Source organism: Mirounga angustirostris, unplaced genomic scaffold (genome assembly GCF_029215605.1).
Source record: "Mirounga angustirostris isolate CCGP_5_RB_7025 unplaced genomic scaffold, mMirAng1.0.hap1 SCAF_2, whole genome shotgun sequence".
Classification (NCBI taxonomy): domain Eukaryota; kingdom Metazoa; phylum Chordata; class Mammalia; order Carnivora; family Phocidae; genus Mirounga; species Mirounga angustirostris.
Window position 1 is genome coordinate 194,804,638 of NW_026991710.1, and position 21,276 is coordinate 194,825,913.

Consider the following 21,276-nt stretch of genomic DNA (forward strand, 5'->3'; position numbering starts at 1 on the left):
TTGAGAATGGTGAGAAAGACAAGGAAGGAATAAAAAAAGCTCTGGTGTTCAAATGAAGGCTTCTCTTGACTTTTTGATGATTTTACATTCTGGGCACCAAAGAAAAGAGCAAAACCAGTTGCGTAATTTCGAGAAAATCTATTGTGAAAAACTGGATGGTTCGTCTGTTCCAAGCCCCGACTGAGTCAGCTGGTGTTGGGCTTAACATGTGAGAGCAAGGACCTCATCTCCCTTGTCCAGCTTTGTATTCCAGCGCCCAGCAGAGCCTGGTGCACAGTGCACGCACCCAAGAGGTAGATGTTGAATGAAAGAGCCTTTTCTTGACTTGCAAATCAGAGAAGGAGATTGCAGACATTTAGCAGTGGTGAACTGCAGTTATTACTGGAGGGCAAGCTCGTTTATTATTTTAGAAAGGGCAATGAAATCAGAGGTTCATAAGTTGAGGTGTTGTCTTTAAAAGCAAATTAAAATTCTTATACACCTTTACAAGCCCATGAAGGATTTATTACCCCATTTTACAGGTAAGAGACAGGGTTCAGAGGGTTAAGGAACTCGCCCAAATTTGACAGCTCATAACTAGAACAACTGGGTCTTCTATAGACCTCGCCCTAGCACTCTGCACCACCTTATCCAGTCTATCCTGGGACATACATAATGTCAGCTGCCAGATGCTCATCAGACTAAATGTCCAGCCTCTTTGATGGCCATACAGCTTCCACTGTCTTCCTTCCGTTTCTTGTACAACTTCAGTTTGTTCACAGACCAGTTTAGGGTCATAAGAATATATAACAAAATACATTTTGCCATTACCGTTCTTATTATCATTGCCATCCATTACCTATTCAGGGAAGATTTTTACATTTCCAATACCTTAGTTTCTTAACCCAGGAACCATGAATCCCAATGTGAGATCAGCTTTATTTCTGAGACTCGAAGTACCTGCTTTCCCCCACTGTGTGTCCAAAACTGCAGAATACCTTTGTTATGGACCGGGGAAAATATATGAAGTATTATAAAATATTTGTGATGAATCAATATCCTAAGAAGTTATAGTTGTCCTTCATCTCTTGAAACAAAATTATATCATTTATTTTGTATCTAACATTGGTTGTGAATACCGGCTGTAGAAATGGGCACATTTTCTAACACCGGTGGGAGTCTGATTTCTTTTGTATGAGTACACATCTATTGTTGGCAGAAAGTATAGTACCACTGGAAGTTGGACATTTAGTTAAACAAGCACACAACAAAATTTCAGTGCCTCTGACGCAATGAATTCTAATTTAAATAACTTAAATAGCAAAATAATAGAAATCATTACAATACAGATAATATTTGCTGAGCTCTTTTCATGCAGCACGAAGTGCTATGCATTATTGCATTTAAGCCCCACAACATGTGAGATAGATGCTTTAATAATGGGACTCATAATTGCAGGCAAAAAACAGATTTGAAAAGAGATCATATAAGGCAGTACCTATGCTGTCAAAGAAAGTATAATCTTAGGATCCTAAACAGATCATTTACAGACTCCAATTTTATTAGCCAGTTGACCACATCCCAGGGAAAGCGATACGTTTTACCTCTTTGAAGAAACGACAGTTATTAATTTCTACAAGTGTATACGTATAAAAGCTGGTGAAATTGGCTGGAAATGGCTGAAACAACACTGGTACATCGTTTCACTTCTAATGTGGCCCCACCCTTTGGAATTTCAAAACAATGCCACAGGGAAAGGCTTCTTTTTAACCAGTCTTGAAAATAGGTGGTTTGTTAAAATGAGATGGCTAGAACACAATCTTAATACCAAAGATGCTGGTGGGGCCCATTAGCTTTAACTCAGTGAAATACACAAGTATTTTTTTTTATTCTTATGTTAATCCCCATACATTACATCATTAGTTTTAGATGAAGTGTTCCATGATTCATTGTTTGTGCATAACACCCAGTGCTCCATGCGGAACATGCCCTCTTTAATACGCATCACCAGGCTAACCCATCCTCCCACCCCCCTCCCCTCTAGAACCCTCAGTTTGTTTTTCAGAGTCCATCGTCTCTCATGGTTCCTCTACCCCTCCGATTTCCCCCGCTTCATTCTTCCCCTCTCGCTACCTTCTTCTTCTTCTTTTTTTTTTCCTTAACATATATTGCATTATTTGTTTCAGAGGTACAGATCTGAGATTCAACAGTCTTGCACAATTCACAGCGCTTACCAGAGCACATACCCTCCCCAGTGTCTATCACCCAGTCACCCCATCCCTCCCACCCCCTACCACTCCAGCAACCCTCAGTTTGTTTCCTGCGATTAAGAATTCCTCATATCAGTGAGGTCATATAATACATGTCTTTCTCTTTTTGACTTATTTCGCTCAACATAATACCCTCCAGTTCCATCCACGTCGTTGCAAATGGCAAGATCTCATTCCTTTTGAAGGCTGCATAATATTCCATTGGAAATACACAAGTATTTAGCCAAAGACTATTTCTAACCCCAACATGGCACAATGTGTGCTGTAAATCAAAGGGTGGGATAGAGTGGGAGGACAGTGAGACAATATGAATGTTTCACCTCTAACCTGTGAACAATGACGTGAGCAGAACTGTAGCAAGAAGAACAGTGTGGGAATCCCCGCACCTGCACTTTAAGAGCTATCATCTTGTGCAAATTACCTACCTTAAGTTTCTGTGTCTTCATCTGATGCACAAAAGGGATAATGATACCTACACCTCATCATTCTTTATTTTTTAAAGATTTGTTTATTTATTTATTTATTTGAGAGAGAGAGAGAAGCAGACTCCCATCTCAGTGGGGAGCCAGATGCGGGGCTCGATCCCACGACCCAGAGATCATGACCTGAGCCAAAACCGAGAGTCAGACGCTTAGCCAACTGAGCCACCCCAGCAACCCTCTCATTATTCTTTATAATGACTCCAGGAAACAAATTCATCAGGACTTTTTCTCTAAAAGAGAGACAAACCTCAATGCATATTGGCTTAATTAACAACAACAAATTTATTATTTCGATTACTGTCAGATTCAGCGGCTTCTGTGCACCTGGATTCAGGTATATATTCAAATGAAGGTGCCACCATACTACGTCTCCAAAGCTTGACTCTGCTTTCCTTTGCGCTGGTTTGATTCCTTTCCTTCCCGACGAGGATAGCTCCTAGCACTTTAAGACTTAGATCTTGCTATCTTGACTTCTGCTGAGTTAGAGCGTCTCTCCCAAAATTCCAGCAGAAGTCCCTGAAATACCTTTCGTTGGCTTAGTTTGGTCAAGTGTTGTTTTCTAGAGCCAGGATATCAAGTGCGTGGACTGATCCTCTAAAGAAATGCCAGGTTTAATAAAAAAAAAAAAAAAGAAATGCCAGGTTTACCAAAAAATGAAACAACAAACAAATAAACAACAAAACAAAAACTCCATCGGAATAGATAAAATATCTAGAATGGTGGTTGGCACGTAGTAGCTATCAATAAGTGTATGTTAATTTAAAAATAGCATCTCCTCTTCAAACCTTCAGATATGTAGAGAAACCAGCTTTCGGTGAAGTTTTCCGAGGCCACACATCCATGACGATCTGTTTCACCTCAGGGAACCCCTAGGGAGAGATGACCACATATACGACATTTAGCGTGGCTCAATTTTTAGGATAGAGGCTGTTCCGATTTTCCCCCAAAGAGCACAGTGAAATCTAAGTCAATGATAAGTTGAGGAATAACATGTGGGGTTTTTTTGTGGATTATCATAACACTAGCAGAAACTCCTCTTTTGTTCCGTTATACTGGAAGTATGGCTATAGAGGCCGAAAGAAAGCAAGTATTTACTCCCACGTAGTACAGTGAAACAGAATATAATAGGTCTCAACCAAACTATTCCCAACTACCAGTATAGTCATTATTACGATGATTATGATGTCTATGAGAACTTACCCTTCATCAATAATTAAAGATGTCCAGTAGAAGCCGGAATCATTGGTGCTGCGGTGACTACAGTAGTTATCGATGACAGAAACATTACATCACAATGTCAAGGTCTCTATAAGAAGTTATGCCACTGTGCTTTGGCTCACCTTTGTCAAGTATCTCTTTCCCTGAGTACAGCTTTTGGGTAAGTGAAGACAAACCAATTAAATAGAATCTACAGAATCTACTGAACGGAGATAAAGCTAAATTCAGTTACCAACTCCCTTTAAGGATTTCAACGTAAAGTGTAAACACTGCTATGTTTATTTCAAATTCCTATGTATGAGATGACTGTGTTTCCTTTACGTAAAAATATTTAGGCTAAAGTTGATCAACTGGAAAGCACTCGGAAGAGGCTTTCTCTTTTTATGTCCCATTGACATTTTCAGTCTAATAACTTGCATCAGTAGTGAAGCTAAGTCAAAAGAGGTTAAGCCCCATAATCTCTGGAAATGAGACTGTTCTATGAGGACTTAAAGGGTAATCTGGCCACATGTGAAAGTCATCATCATATTCAACATCTGCATGACACAAAATTAAGTCTCTGAAACATGCCAAAAAAATACCAATTCATGTCATTCCCTGAGGTGGTAATGGGATGGTGCAAGAACTTAGACAGGAGACAGGTTGGGCGGCCCAGGGACTGCCCATGGAGGGGACTCTCCTCAGACACCTAGGTGGTGGAGATGAGCAGAGCCAGTGCCTAGAAAGGTGATGACAAGAGGAAGCCAAGGAGGGCGCCTGGGTGGCTCAGTTGGTTAAGCAATTGCCTTCGGCTCAGGTCATGATCCTGGAGTCCCGGGATCGAGTCCCACGTTGGGCTTCCTGATCAGCAGGGAGTCTGCTTCTCTCTCTGACCCTCCCCCCTCTCATGCTCTCTATCTCATTCTCTCTCTCAAATAAATAAATAAAATCTTTGGGGGAAAAAAAAGAGGAAGCCAAGGAGCCTTTTTGCCTTTGGAAGCTGCTTTAAGGATTACGCCTCATCGCTGACATCCCCATCCCCAGCCCATTACCTTATTAAAATACTGAGTTGAAAGTCACCGTGACCCTTTCTGGCCAGACCTGATATCCTTCTTCCAATCCTCATTCTTTTCATTCCTACTCAGTCATTTGACCCTGTTTTGAACACTCAGTGTTTCTGATGTACTCACTCTCCGCTACCCTCCTCCTTAGGCCCCCTCTCTGCTGCTTCTGTGTTGTTTTTATGGGAGCCCGTCACCAACTCTTCGCTGTGAATAATCCTCAAGTGTTAGCCCAGTCATGACATACTCCCATTTCCTTTATTCCCATTTGTTGAGCTCACAAGATTCTGTTTCCTTTAATCATCAGAACACATGTACCCTGCCCCACCAGTTCAGGTACTAATTCAGGCTCCTGATAAAATACAGCCTTAGACTGATCCCTTCACTGTATGTGTGAATCTGTGTGACTCTGTCTCAGTCTCTGTGTGCATAAATCACATTTGCTCGTTCAGACTGGAAAGGCTTAAAAACAGAAAATATGAGTGGTGACTTGTGCACATATTTTGAAGTCAGATCTGTGTTCAAACAGTGCTGTTCCTCATAAAGAATGTGTGTAGCTCACCAAAGCTCTCTGAAGCCAACATTCTTCATCTTTAAAATGTAAATAACAATAATAGTCAAGCTGAGAGGGAATAAGAGAGTAAACGAGAAGATTTATATAAAATATATAGCATATACTGGACTCTCAATGAATCATTTCTTCCTGTGTTTTTAATGTCTCTCGTATCATCCATTCTAGAAGCACAATCGTTGAGCTCAATTTTGGTTTGACTGATTGACTGAAACTAACAAGATTAAGACAGTTGGGATGTACTCGCTAACCAACCAAATTCCCGTACCACATCATCTCAACATGGTCAATAATAAAAGTATTTATCTCAGTAAATCACTTAAGTTTACTCATCGATATTTTGTTTTTTAAGAAAATGCCAAGGAAAATAGGCTCACAGTACTTTTCATGAGTCTTTTAAGTACTAATAAAGTTATTCCTGGTGTTATTTACAAGGGTCCATAATGTGAAAAATACAACATCTAGTTTCTATTTAATGACTTCATTTACTGTGAGTTATTTTATTTAGCCTTAATTTTTAGTGGTAATTAGAGATGGTAAGCGTTGCCAAAGGAGAGTGTATACCAACACAGAAAACAGAGGTAAAGATAAAGGAATTCCTTCAAATAAAACCTGGCATCTTGACATCAAATCCTAAATATCGGGCAGGAGTGATTTTCTCCTGGTAAAACCACAGGACTTGAAACTCAGTGCCCCAGTGATAGCAGCCTTATGGAAATAAATGTATTCCTCAACCCGAAAGTATCCAGGCCCCTGATTAGCTGAGGTGGAGGTAATAATTTATAATAGCACTTACTGGTAAAGAGGAAGGAGTGAAACCCTAGCCGTGCACTTAGGCGGGTTTTACTTGGATGCTGAAGTGTTCAGGGCAGTGACTCAGAGCATTGTGACGGCGCAGCTGTCTGCGGACGGGCCCCCAGGGTGCACTCACGCCTGGTGCCCTTGCCAGAGGGAAGACTAACGGGGAGGGGACCGTCATGTCATGACTCACCACCAGTGAGAGAGAAAAACGGCTCATGCCTTTCTCTCCAATACCTCGAGGTTCACTGTCACTGATTCCCAAAGTGCATACTCCCAGTCTGGGTAATGGCCACTCACACGGTCTAGTGCTCAGCCTGTGAAAACCATCCTACTGGCCATCTTCAGGGAGAGCTCGGGAATCTCCTTCTAATATACTGACCTAATTTATATTTTTCTGGGAGCCACGCAGTCACTGGGGAAAGAAGTCTGCTTCACTGGACATATTTATTTTTACATCCATGTCTCCTTTGTCTTAGGAATGTTTCATGTAAATCGCTCCAATCAGATAAGATGAACAGCATAAAAAGCATTTACCAAGGCAGATAAGCATGCAACACTTACCAGCAGGTCCAATCAGCGATATGCTCCTTTATCATAGGGAGCCACTTCTATTTTCTAAAGTCTATGTTAATATTTATTATTTCGGAGCCTCTCAGAAGGATGGGGAAGCAATACATAATGAACAGACTCCAAACCTGGTCATAAAACCATATGAATAAGCTCCCTGTATAATATGCCATTTTTTATCTTGGCATTTTATTTTTGACTTAAGTGCGAAAATATTGTCTTTATAAATTTCTTCTTAACAATTTGCTTTATTTCTCTTTTAAAAATATAGCTTGCCTAAGCTGGTGCAGCCTCTCTGGAAAACAGTATGGAGTTTCCTCAAGAAGTTAAAAATAGAGCTACCCCACGACCCAGCAATTATACTACTAAGTATTTACCCCAAAGATACAAATGTAGTGATCCGAAGGGGCACGTGCACCCCAATGTCCACAAAGGCCAAACGATGGAAAGAGCTAAGATGTCCATCAACAGATGAATGGATAAAGAAGTTGTGGTATATATATATACTCAGCCATCAGAAAGGATGAATACTCACCATTTACATCGACACGGATGGAACTGGAGGAGATTATGCTGAATGAAATAAGTCAAATAGAGAAAGACAATTATCATATGGTTTCACTCATATGTGGAATTTAAGAAACAGCGCAGAGGATCATAGGGGAAGGGAGAGAAAACTGAATGGGAAGTCATCAGAGAGGAAGAAAAATCATGAGAGACTCTTAACTCTAGGAAACAAACTGAGGGTTGCTGGAGGGGAGGGGAAAGGGATGGGGTAACCAAGTGATGGACCTTAAGGAGGGCACGTGATATGATGAGCACTGGGTGTCATATGCAACGGATGAATTACTGAACACTACATCTGAAACTAATGATGTACTGTATGTTGGCTAATGGAATTTAAATAAAAAAATAAATATAGAGCTTGCCTAAATGTATATAAATATATTGCTTGCCTAAGGATGCCCTTATAGACATTTGCATTCATTCACAAATTAAATCAAACTAGGGTTAAAGACTACAGGCCTAAAAAGTACATTGTTTTGCTTGGATTCGGACAGACTATATAAAACACTCGTGCTTGTTTGATAATTCTCTGAATAGGCCACCTCCTTCCAGAAGTCTTTTCTGACCCTTCCCAAGGAGGATTAGGACCTTCCTCTTTGTGCTCCCATGGCACTCTCTCCTTACCTGTATTTATCTGGTATCTGTTTCCTCCTCTAGACTATGGTTCCTTGTGGCAGGGACATTACATTCTTTGTCTCACCAGCATCCAGTAAAATATCTGACCACTGGTGAGTGCTTAAAAACTGTTCACAAAAAAATAAATAAATAAGTAAATAATTTTTTTAAAAAGGTTCACAAAAATAAATAAGTGTTCACAAGATGAATGAACAGTCTAGGGGCACCTGGGTGGCTCAGTCGTTAAGCGTCTGCCTTCGGCTCAGGTCATGATCCCAGGGTCCTGGGATCGAGCCCCACATCGGGCTCCCTGCTCCGCGGGAAGCCTGCTTCTCCCTCTCCTGTTCCCCCTGCTTGTATTCCCTCTCTCGCTGTGTCTCTCTCTGTCAAATAAATAAATAAAATCTTTAAAAAAAAAAAAAAAGATGAATGAACAGTCTAAAATTATTATTCTGTGGGTTTCCAGTCTATCCATTTATAAGAAAAAAAATTTTTTTCTGACAACAGTGAAAGCAACATAATTGGTCAATTGATGAGTTAGTCATTAAGACCATCCAGTCATGGACTATTTGATGATTTAGCTCCTGGTCTACAAATAGGCCACTTTAAAGGCTTGAAGTGATGGACTGAATTTTACCCGATAGTATGAAAATTGTTGACATTAACAACTGGAACCCCATACACAGTCTTCAAAGTGTTCATGATAAGTAGATGCCGAGAAAGGAAATCATCTTTATATGAATCTCAGTGTCTGGGTTTTGAAATTCGGAGCAGAGAGGCGGGGGGGTGGGGGGGGCATTTTATACTGAGAATGGAAAGTCAGGAGCCTTGGTGAGCCGAGCATGTGTTGCAATTGCTTCCAGGGAACATCGTCAGACCAATAGCAGTTTGCAGAGAACTTTTATGGATGGTATAAATACTTTGAGCTCGGGGCATCATCATCAGCTGACATTTTTCCTCCCTCAGGACCAGCTGTTCAGGAGCATCCCGAACGAGAGCCAGGCACATTTGAGACTTGGCTCGGAGCGGAGAGCCCCGCACACTCTGGTGCAGCAATGTCGGTGTTAGAAGAAAGCCGGCCATTTGCTCAACAGTTATCCAATGTCTACTTCACGATCCTTTCCCTCTTCTGTTTCAAGCTTTTTGTGAAAATCAGTCTTGCCATCCTCAGTCACTTCTACATCGTGAAAGGCAATCGCAAGGAAGCAGCGAGGATAGCAGCTGAATTTTACGGAGTAACCCAAGGACAAGGTATGTCTACGGTAATGCGCTCTCGGTTCGCGTGGCGTTTAACTACTACTCCAGCCACAATCCCAGAAAACATCATATGTTTTCTCTACGGGCTGTTTCCAAGTGAATATGCCCAGAACGTCCCCTTACAAAAACATTTGTTAATTTCATGGCTTCATAAAAAAGAAAATCATTTTGCTGTGTAAAGGTCTGAGTTAATAAAATCAAGGTATCGTTGCGAAATAGATTAGTGGAACCTCCCATGGAGAAAAACATATTTTTCTACTAAAAAATATTTTAAAACGTTAAACATTGCATTGGCCAAGCTATAATTTTAGAGGCTTCCATTACTGATTGTACTTCAACTGTCCTTTAACACGTACCCGGACTTTCATGACTTTTAAATCAACTCTTTAGTCGTATGTAAAACAATTGTTACTAGCAAGAGAAGATTTGAAGGTTGTATTTGTTTTTCACAACTTTTATTTGGCCAAGATTATAAAATAAAACACGGCATGTCAAATACTGAGATTTATGGCATGTGTTCTCCTGGATGGAATTGTCATTGCTTTGCTCAACTTGCAAAAAGTTGACTATAAGACAATAGGAACATGAATTAACTAATTTTATGTGTGTAGCCAGGTACATCTATCCATGTTTCTTAGAAGAAATTGAAGTATGAGACCAAATGAGAAACAATCATTTTAACCATAGACTTTAAAGGTTATAAAACCATTCACATTCTATTGGACTAATACTCTGTACAATAAAAACAATTGTTATGGTGACTTTCAAGGTGACATTTTAATTTCTTACAGTCTTTTGATTAATTTCTGGTTTGAACATCAGAAGGCAAGTATGCACATTTTAGAGCCCAAATGCCTCTAAAGTAACTTAATATTTCAGACTCAAAATATACTATATCACGGAATTAGAGAACATAATTTAAAAAAAAAAAAAAGAGCATTTAGAATGGAAAACTTGCCTTCTTAAAATCTATTCTACCTTTTCAGTTTGTGGAATAATTTATTTTAGAATCTAGGTTACTCTGTAGGTACATGGAAAGCTGAATGAAGGTAGATCTTTTTTGGTATGTGAAGTGGATATTAAGTCCATCCCCTCCCTTACCGAGGAAGAGTGTTCTTATGCAAAGTGAGGAATTTATGTACTCATTCAAAGAGAGGAAAATCTAAATGCCCTTATGAAAGTCTCACAAGAAGACAGGTCTTCAGGGAACAGGCAATATGTAATCCTTCAGCTGACAGCCCTGCTTTAGAATGGCTGTAACTATTTAAATGTGGCACATACTATGGTCGTAAATGGAATATTTTGTTTCAGAAGCAGCAAACATAGGAAACTAGAATTAAAAAAAAAACACCATATTTCTAGATATAATTTGAACTTGATCATATGATCATAAGGTGATAAAATTTACTCTTATAGGCAGCCTATAGCTCATTATTTCATAGTCAAATTTCTTGTCTACCTATTAGGAGAATTGCCATACATAAAAACATGAAATATTGGCCAAAAATCTACATGTTTTGTGGAGTGACAAGCGTTTTAGAGAAAGCTATGGAAGCTGTTTTTTGTACATACTCATAAATAACAGGAAACAATTGTCTTCTGTTTAACCTGATCTCCCTGCACTTTCACTGGAAGTCACAGGAATATATGAAATGGCTCCCATGTTTCTGTCTAGTTTTATGAGTCTGTGTTAAGATATATTAGAACTCTGGGATGTCCCAAAAAGGAAAGAAAAAAATTAACACTCACTAATGGAAAAACACTTTTCCTAGGAATATAAATTGGGAACATAAGGTTTATAAAAATTGTTTTGTGTTGCTTTAATATTATATCTATTTAACAAAATTCTTCTTTCTCATATCTTGTATTAATCTATAGGTTAAATGATAGAATATATTATTATGATTTTTATTCAATGCAAGCATAATTAGTCTCCAATTTTATTCTAATATTAGGATGACAATAAAGTACCTTACAAACTTTTTTTTTTTTTACAAAATCTTTCTTGATCTCCTACCTCTAAGAATTAATTTTTCTTTGCCTAGGAAATTATTTATTTCTTCATTTTGACATAGCTCTTCTTTTTATTTACACAATTAAACTAGTTTTATTTTGTTTATATTTTTATAATTAACCAATCAGGCTTCATTATCCTTGTTTAATCTAGCAATTTCCTCCTTCCTAGGAGAGATTATCACCTTCATTTCACTTTGAATTAGGCTTCTCATTCCTACTTTCAAGATTTAGCCAGATTGTTCCCCAGCATTTCTGACGTGGAGTTGCCAAATTCCATGAAATAGGAGAAGATGTGTGTTTTTTCATGTCTCTCAACCACAGAGGACCCTGTTGACAACCTTCTGGATGTCCTCCCCATGCCGTAGTACTTGGGTACTAAGGAAAAGAAACTGTGCCTTACTAGATGCTATTGCAAATCAGCTCATTGTATTTGAGCAACGCAGGGGAGGGTTTTTTGTTTTTGTTTTTTTCTTCAAGTACTTTCCAGTCAGGCTTGAGACCAAGGTATGATTACACAAAGATGCTGGAAGCTAAATGGTTTAAGATTATTTCCTGCTTGATCTCCTTGTGATGACAATAAAACTTACAAATCTGCCTCTTCATCTTTTAACCTGAAGGCTTTTATCAACTCCACCATCACATTGAAGGGACCAATTTATTACAGCTTTTCTCTGTACCTGCTTCCTTTATCATTCTTGCTGTTAAATGTCCTGGTTACAATCTCCAAAATATCAGAGGACTAGTCTATTTTTAAAGCTAGCATTATACTTTGAGACTAACCGTGAGGCTAACAGGAGCTGAAAGGTGTTTTCAGTTCAGCAAATGAAGATGTTGGGGGAGGGGTCATAGATTTTATGAAATCACTCCAAGAGCCGAGAAGCCATGAACTAATGCCCCAAGGACACTTCAAGAGGCAGCGACTTTCTTCTGTGAAGAGTGATAATTTCCACATTCTATCTTGGGCTCTGAAGAAAGTTCAGTAATCTTAACTACAAGTGGATAGGGCCAGTTCTAAGCACCTATTTTTTGAGCACCCCTGGTACTGAGGCACTGAAAAAACAAGATATGAAAAGGCAAGATGTATTTTTTCCATTTGTGAATAGTTGATTCTAATTGAGGAAGTGGATATTGAGTGGACCCCAGGAGTGAGCAATGACATGGACTGGGAGGGGTGCTCACAGAATATTAAGAAGCGGTAGATTTAACCCGAGCGAAGTTTCATGCAGCACAAAAATGATAATAAATTGGGCACAGATATGAAAGAATTCGAATGGCAGGGTAAGCAATTCGAACATAACTCTGAAGGCAGTAGGACTCACTGAGAGTTTCTGGTGTGAGTGAAAGTGGCAAAAGACATGTATAAAGCCTTAAAGTACATGTACATATAGTAGTGATCTTCGGAGTGGGACAGGTTTGAAGTAGATCACGCAGTTAGGCTCCTGCCATGGGGAGATGAGGAGCTAGACTTTCCTGGTGGTGGTGGTGTGGATAGAAAAGAAAGAATGATATACAAATAAATAAAAAGAAGGGGCGCCTGGGTGGCTCAGTTGGTTAAGCGACTGCCTTCGGCTCAGGTCATGATCCTGGAGTCCCGGGATCGAGTCCCGCATTGGGCTCCCTGCTCAGCAGGGGGTCTGCTTCTCCCTCTGACCCTCTTCCCTCTCATGCTCTCTCTATCTCATTCTCTCTCTCAAATAAATAAATAAAATCTTAAAAAATAAAATAAAATAAAAATAAATAAACAAATAAAAAGAAGAGAGGAGCCTGGGTGGCTCTGCCTTTGGCTCAGGTCGTGATGCCGGGGTCTGGGATCAAGCCCCACATCTGGCTCTCTGCTCAGTGAGGAACCTGCTTCTCCCTCTGACCAAACCCCCCCCACCCCCCACTGCTCATGCTCTCTCTCCCATTCTCTCTCTCAAATAAATAAAATCTTAAAAAAATAAAATGAAAAGAAGAAAGGAATGAATCTGATGATACCTTTAAATGGCATTGGCAGAGAGCAGATATTCCTTTAGGGGAGCTGCTTGTCTCCCAGAACTAGATGTGGACACACCTAGAGGAAAAATACGTCAGTCAGCAGAGGGATTGGTTAGCTGCCAGGCGCAGGCGAGCCCCCAGCGTCCACCCAGGGCCACGGCAGGGGTGCACCCTTTGCTGCCTGGGGAGCCTTCGGGCTCACCTTCCCCTAGTATGAAACGTGGGGGTAAATCAGGAAGCACTAAAACTAGAATCTGCATTCTACTCCTACATTTGATTTATTTCTGTCTTCCTCTTGTTCCACTTTTTCATCACCAATATCCTTCTGATTATGACTTGGCTCTCCCTGTGGATCTGTCCCCAGAAAGAGAATGAGCTGGCTTGCCCCCAGGAGTGTGTTCGTCCATGTGACATTTACGCTTCTTGCTGTAAATTAATATGTTTGCATCTTGATATCACTCTTCGGTAGTGTTTTGTGTTCTTTGCATTTTGAATCCACCTCTGACGTGTGCATTTGCTCCGGCTTTGCTGATAGGTCAGGTTTCTGAGGCTGCAAGGCCACAGACCAGACTTTACGCTGTGGAAAATTCATCAAAGAAAGGTCTCTCTGTGAGGCTGCTTGAAAAACAATCCTCGTGACATCCAGACTCTTCGGGCACTCCTTTCACAGTGGAGACTTTATATAGAATGCAGAATGCACGTGTAATCATCTGAGACACTATCTGTTTTTGTGAGCTCATAAATTTGGTTTGGGGGTTACCATTAAGCATACAGTTTTCTTTTTGGACCTTGTCTATTGTTGACGCTTGAAAATAGGCTAAACTTGCCACCACAAGTCAAATGGCAAACGTGCTGGCCATTTTGGAGAGTAAGGTAAGCTGGGTAGGAAAAGCAGCTAGAACTTTATATAATGTAATATCATAGCTTTCTCCATCAAAAAGTCCATCTCAGGTTTGAAAGTAGCTTTAGGAATTTAGCTCTCCATCGGATGTCAACCACACCAGCAGCAGTAATGTTCATTTTGCCACGTATTTCATGCAGTGTGTGGTACCGTGTGTTGATTGTGCTGGGGTTAGTTATGTTAGGAACGTGTCTCAGAATCTCAGCAGTGAAAAATTGCAAGAGGCAAATCTCTAGGATCACTTCTTTCATGGTGTTCATTATATAAAGGTATAAAAATACCTGGAAGATGTGAGAGCTTTAGACACATTTTCTATACTTAGGTGGAGCTCTCTGTAAGAATAACTTGAGCCAGTAGAACTGTTCTTCTGTGACAAAAGGCAGGACATTATAATCAAAAGTGCTACAAAAAAAATGTTTAAGCTATTTTCATTTTGTCCAAGCTCTACTATTTTTTTGGAAATGTCAGAACACTTTTTTTGGAGGATACCATTATAATAATACTGTGAATTAAAAATGGAATCTGGAAAGTTCCAAGGTCACAGAAGACTGTCATATTTGTAATGTATTAATATCTTTCCTCTTCCTCTATATTTGGAAAAATGAATGGATTTTGGGGATTAAAGAACTTGGCATAGTGATAGCAGCTTGCGAGAGGTCAGTTTTCCTGGGAATAGTCTTCTCATGCCTTTTGTCTCTCTCCCTTCCTTACGTCATTCAATTATTTGCTCCTTTATTACTTACAGTGTTGACTTGTGTGTATTCTGTGACAGGCACTGTGCTAGGCATTAAGGATAAAATACACAAACGAACCACAGTCCCTTTCCTAAAGGTGTGTATCGTCTAGTGGGAGACAGATAGATAACCGAGTAGTTTAAAAACGTGCGAAGTGCCATTTTACAAGGCTAGAAAAGATGCTGTGAGCACAGAGGTGAGAGTATAGGGATAAGAATAGTTCTGCCCAGGACATGTCAGTTAAAAAGAAATCTTACTGGCAACATACATATTCGCTCCCGTAATCGTGCATGTATCCTTCTTCATAACGCTCCAAACCTTCCCAATTCCTCACTTTCACTCCCCCATTCACTTTTTCACTTCAATTGTTGTTATTATTATTATTATTATTATTATTATTATTATTATTTCTTTTTTTTTAAGATTTTATTTATTTGAGAGAGGGAGAATGAGAGAGAGCACATGAGGGGGGTTAGGGTCAGAGGGAGAAGCAGACTCCCTGCCGAGCAGGAAGCCCGATGCAGGACTCGATCCAGGGACTCCAGGATCATGACCTAAGCCGAAGGCAGTCGCTTAACCAACTGAGCCACCCAGGCGCCCTATTATTATTATTTCTGACTCAATTTCTCCTACCTAAATTTTTATCTAAAAGCTTCGAGTTTTATTGTAAAAAAATGTATTTTTAGGAAAGAATAAAGTATGCTTATTACTTATCCACTAAAGTTTTTGAAAAATAGCAGGTATTGTGGAAAAAAAATTTAAAACCAAATTTTGTATGTATTGATAGGAGGCATTGTTATAATCAATTCTATAATTTTTAGATAATAAGGACAGTTAAAGAGTGAAAACTAGGTCTGGACCTTCTGCTTTCCGATTTACTATCTCTTTTAGACGATGGTAAATTATTGAAATAAGATTTTTCTCGTTAATTGACGTAACTGATACAGTTTGGAATTTAATTCAGCTCAGTACTTGGACACCTTCTCTGTTCCTGGTTCAATGTTATCTGCTCCATGTAGCTAGATGAATACATATGTGTGTATACATGTGGGTGTACATATGGAGAGATTTGTATATTTATCACAGGTACTGCATGACTTGCCTTTTGAGCCAAAGGAGGCTTGGTTAAGTGGGGCCAACGTTTGCACATATAAAACAGCCAAACAGCAAGCAAGCAGAAATTCCTAAGGTCTAAATAAAAACAGTTAAGTTCTGTAATGACTGTTTTCTAAGGAAGTCTGTTGAGATTATCAGGCACTTCATCAAGAAGATGGGGCTTAAGATAAAATTTCAGAGGCAGAACATATCTCATTATGTACAAGTAGAGATGAAAGCAAGCTGAATATACATGCAAAGAGGAAGTTTAGAATGTGGAACTAAACAAGCCTGGTTCGTCTGGGGCAAAGACTGGTGTATAAATATTAGATAAGGATTCACAGTTGGGTGGTGGGTGCCAATGTGAAAAATAAATACACATCTTCTCAATCACACATCCAAAAGTAAATAGTTCTATTAAGAGCTCTCTGCTGCCTTTACTAGATTCAGGCTACACAAAAAGAGCCTTTATCTAATCACGGAAATAATTACGACCAGAGGTATTTTACAGAATCCTTGGTGTGATGAGGTCATGGCACGTGAAATATGTTTATTTCACGAGCTCCATCTCAGAGAAGACAAAATACCTCCTCGACGTGGACTCAGAAAGTGCACATCCTCAGAATGCCTCGGTGGCAGTTGTGTGGATTGCTGTAATAATTTTAGCCCAGTCGGCTCATTTTCCAACATGAGGAGAAGAGAGGAAAATGTGTCCCCAGTGACAGACGAGCCATGTCATGGAAAGCAGGTGGAGTATTTGGAACGCCTCTTGCTCTGAAACCACCCTCAAATCCTTTTTAAAAAAAAAGAAAGAAGAGTTTGCTTACAGACTCTGTAGACCTTTTGGCATTTCTTCTCTACCAGCTGCATGAAGAACAAATCATTCATTCTTTCCAGCCTTCTCTCGGCAGTACTACAAAGGAGACCATTGGCTTTTTAGACGGCAAATGCCCAAAGCATATCAGATCAGGGAAGGAGAGTCGCATAAATTGTTAAATTGTTAGCACTTCCAGGTGGCCTGTGATTAGACAAGTCCACTCTGTGAAATTAAGTTGGGGGAGAACATATATTAGAATGATTTTTTTCCTTATGATTTCTTTTCTTAATCTTACAACTCTCCATTAGTTACCATGGGACAGGTTTTTTAAAATCTGCCCTCTAAGCAGATTTAGGAGTTTTCTAGAAAAGCCCATGGAGAGGCTAGGGAGGCGTGCAGGGACAAGGTTCCCATGGGCCCCTTCCCCTTTCTAAACAGGATGGACTTTCAGAGGAATTTTTCTCTAAAGAAAAGGATGAAATGATGTTTAAACACAAACGCTCTGAGTTTGTTGAAAATATGATGCAAGTTACATGCATCTTTACAGAACCCAACCACCTTATAAAATGAGTCACAACGGAATAGGCTTTCAACATTCTTTCCTAGGGATTAGAACAACAGTAAACATTTTGGGCCCGTCAGGAATGTGTGTGACTATGTGAAATGGCGCGAGGCCATCCTCTCCATGAGGGCAGCTAAAATTTCCATGTCACCATTACCTATTGAGCAAAATAGAAACATTCAGAAATACGTACACTCCTTCCAGAAGGCTTAGAGCCTTAAACTGTGGACAAGGACAAACAAACTGAAACATAATACTGAAACACCATTCATGTTCTTAAATAGAAACACTGGCTCATCTCAGTCATCAAGTGCGAGGCTTGATTTAAATGGAAACGGACAGTGATACAATGAACGTTAAGGCCCGTCCATTGAAATCTGCTCTTCGCCCTCATAATGCTGCAAAGTTCCTCGGGAGCTGATGGAGTTGGGTAGGCTGTTGCCAGAGCACTGGAGGAAGCCATTCTCCTAAAAAGGTCTCAACACAACACAGCCACAGTCAATAATGAGCACATAAGTCGTGACTCTGGGGGACGGAAGCCCTCCGTAACAACCAAACACATCTTTGATCAACCACCAAGGAGATTTATGAGCTCCTTCTGTTTGCCAGATGACCTCATGCACTAGAGAAACGATGATTCCTGTCATCGACCAAGCACAAGGAGCAGGTCATGTTTAGCATGAATTGATGCACCAAATGAATTTCTGAATTTGGAAGCTTTGTGTCTTCTTTCCCTCTCGAGCCATGATCCAGAATGAGGAAATAGGAAAAGGAAAAAGTGCTAGTTCCTTCAGAGCTCAAATACATAGAATCACAGATCTATTGAGCCTGGGAAGGAATGAATATTTCTTCATAGTGACTCTCCAAGAAGTAAAAGAAAGGAAGCTAAACAAAAATGTGAACATCATTCTCTCCATTCCCCGTAGTTATGACGAAATTGCTCATCTAGTAAAAATCTAGTTTGGCAGCCAAGTTTTATGGCTACTTACCATTAGTCAAAGAAAGCCACAGAACAAGAGTGATTTGGGTTGGAGGGCCTATCTCCTATATAGTGGATATGAAGTCCTGAAACAATACCTGTACAACCTAATTGGCATGACCTTCCAAGAATGTGGAAGGAGAATCTGCTTAAATAATCTCAATCTTTAGGGTACACTGGAGGTAGTAATATTTTTAAAAAGAATTTTATTTATGAAAGTTAATTAGATTCAATGATAGAGATTTTTATAATCATTTAAAGGTTATTTTTAAGTAGCACACAAAAATGACCATAAACCTGGTTCTATAGCATTATAACAAATATTTTGATTATTAAAAAAATAAGATGTTTGAAAGACAAAGGATTTAACTAGAACAGAAAAAAAGCTAAGTTTGTAATTAACCTAAGGCTTAAGAGGCAAACAGGATTCTTGCCAAATACTTGGATACTGAATTGTAACAAGACTGCGGGGGAAAGCTGCATTATTCTGGAGAAGGCAAGTACAATTTACTAAGGAAAAAGTCACCAGGACCTTGAAATAACTACCAATGGCACATAAGAAAAACAATGCCTTGGATATCAGAGGAATTCAGCAAATACTTATGGAATGAATAAAATACCTTAAACTGGGAGGAAATAGAGCTTAAAATCACGTTGCAGGTAACAGTGATTTAGCCATCCATAAATTATTCTGTCATGTTTCTGGTACCTTCCAGCTGTGAGATCCTAGGAAAATTGTTTAAAGTCTGCAGCGGTCAGTTTCTTCATTATTAAAATGAAGCTAATGATATTTATTTCAGAGGATTATTGTAAATTTTCTATGAGATAGACTTGAATTACTTAAACCATTTGTCACAGTGTCTTGGAATATAATTACTCCATAAAAGTGTGCTCTTTATATTATACAATTTACAATTCTTCAAAAACAGTACAAAACTGCCTACAATTTAGTAGCTCAGAGAAGCATCGATAAAAAAGAAAGGTGGAATTATAATACATTGTGTTTGCTAAACAGTTGTTGTAAGCAGATGCTAATGCTAGGACATTCTTACTAAGCAACTAAGTGTTCTGCCCGGCATCATGTTAGAGATTTGGGTAGATGGTTTCAGACCTTACGTGCTTGGCTTTATTTATGTGTTTATTGAAGAATAACCAACTGAAGTTCTGAAAGGTTGAGTCTTTCTGAGCCATCAGTTAGGACTGGAGCAAAGCAAGGCAGAGGGTTTGGCTGGTGTGTGGCAAGGACCTAGATAGAATGCTATGGTGGAAAGGCGAATTCAGAGCTGATGGTTCTTAAATTACTTGCAGACATGTCTTCTACCATCTTACTCTGTCAAAGGAACTCTCCCGGGCAGAAATCCCTTGGATGGGAATGTTTTCCTGGACCAAATACCTGGTCAAGTTATACTGTAGGAACGCCTGGTCTTTTCTGGAAAGGCATTACCATGAAAGCCCAATAGAACGTTACTAACACATATAGCAGCAAATTTCTGTTTACTCTTCCGTGGTGAGTGCCTTAGAAAGAGCTGAAGCTGCTTAACCTCCAAAATACCAAAGCACCGGATATTAACTTCCTCTGCCAAGCCTTCTTGCCCTTTTATTTTCTTTTCTCTTAATCCCTGGCAGCTGAAAAGGGAAGACAAAACCCAGTCATGACAACAGGAGCAGTGAAGAGCTGAGTCAGTGCGGGCAGGGATTTGGCTTTTTTCCTTTATTTTCTCTGTTTCTCTCTGTCAGCTGGTCTCTCCAGGAAGCAAGCAAAACATAATTTTTTAGTCTATCTTACAAGAAGTTTTTTTTTTTTTTCTTATGAGGCAGGAGAAAAATAACCCTTTAAAAAAAAAAAAACAAGCAGATTATATCTGGAAATGAAGATGCATGATTATTTCATAGGGTCATTGAATAACCTTAGAGCCTATCAATATTTTAAATGGTCTGAGGCCCTGTTTATAGGTTTGCAAAATATCCCTCCAAGAGCTTCCAGGAACACTTCTTTATGGGGCCACTGCAAAGGTTATCTGAAGGTGGTTATGCCTCTATTCAGAAAAGAATACATCACGGATAATGATTTCATCTCCCCTCTTCAGTAGGAGACCATTAAACTGTATAGTGATGATCCAAGCCATAGGAATATTCAGGCTGTTAGCTGCAAGGTCCGAGGCAGGAATATAATAATGGACAAAGCACTTTCTCAAAATGGAATATCTAAATGCGACTTTACTAACTGGGGAGTAACACAGCGACCCCCACATTTTCCTGAGGTAGCTCGGTCTAGCCTAGTCTGCAGTAGGCCTCGGAGGAACCATGAAGCTGATCCAATATTGGCCATTTGTTTTATGAGAAGATAGGAATCAGTTCCATGTTTTAATGTCAGAATTGTAATATTCCAGCAGAAACGCTATTGCTCCCAATGGCTTCATCCTCGGTGCTTTTAAAGCTATGTTTAAAACTTGGTAAAATACCCATCCAATAGTCATATACCAGACTATATGCACAGTTGTGCTTAAAAGTTGTGTACAGAACAGCTTTTCGGAAATTACTGGATTTTTGTCTTCCCATGTCAACTTGTCACTTACAAGAGTCCCTTCAGAAATGAACAATCTATTTATTTTATAAATGTAAATTTTTCATATACTACATTTTCTTAAATTGAGATCCTATCCTGGTAAATATTATGTGGTTACTATGGCAGGAAGAGAAGATGAGAAAGGGAAAAAAGTGAATCCCTTGTTTTCCAAATTCCCTGTAATTGGACTTAACAGGGTGCCTAGCATGTCCCTTGACCTTTTCTATCCCCAGCTTTGACATTACATGACCCAGCTCCCACT

The 21,276-nt window shown here is 39.5% G+C and overlaps 1 protein-coding gene and 1 long non-coding RNA gene across 3 annotated transcripts in view; one reads left to right on the forward strand and one right to left on the reverse strand.

Moving 5' to 3' along the window:
• ASB5 (ankyrin repeat and SOCS box containing 5) overlaps positions 1–21,276 on the forward strand; it is an 81,049-nt gene that overhangs the window by 21,660 nt on the left and 38,113 nt on the right. Inside the window, exon 2 of one of the 2 annotated variants that reach the window (XM_054508553.2) lies at positions 9,077–9,361. In XM_054508553.2, coding sequence (XP_054364528.1) covers positions 9,166–9,361 — 196 coding nt within the window. In that variant the 5' untranslated portion in view covers positions 9,077–9,165. Of the gene's footprint in view, positions 1–9,042; positions 9,362–21,276 lie in introns of those variants that run through there. The other variant, XM_045879604.3, reaches the window with a different exon arrangement.
• Positions 3,110–5,127, reverse strand: LOC123847360 (uncharacterized). The gene is made up of 4 exons (XR_006791531.3): positions 4,981–5,127; positions 3,932–4,102; positions 3,517–3,600; positions 3,110–3,325 (listed from the first exon to the last, which is right to left on the reverse strand). It is a non-coding gene; the product is annotated as an uncharacterized LOC123847360 (long non-coding RNA).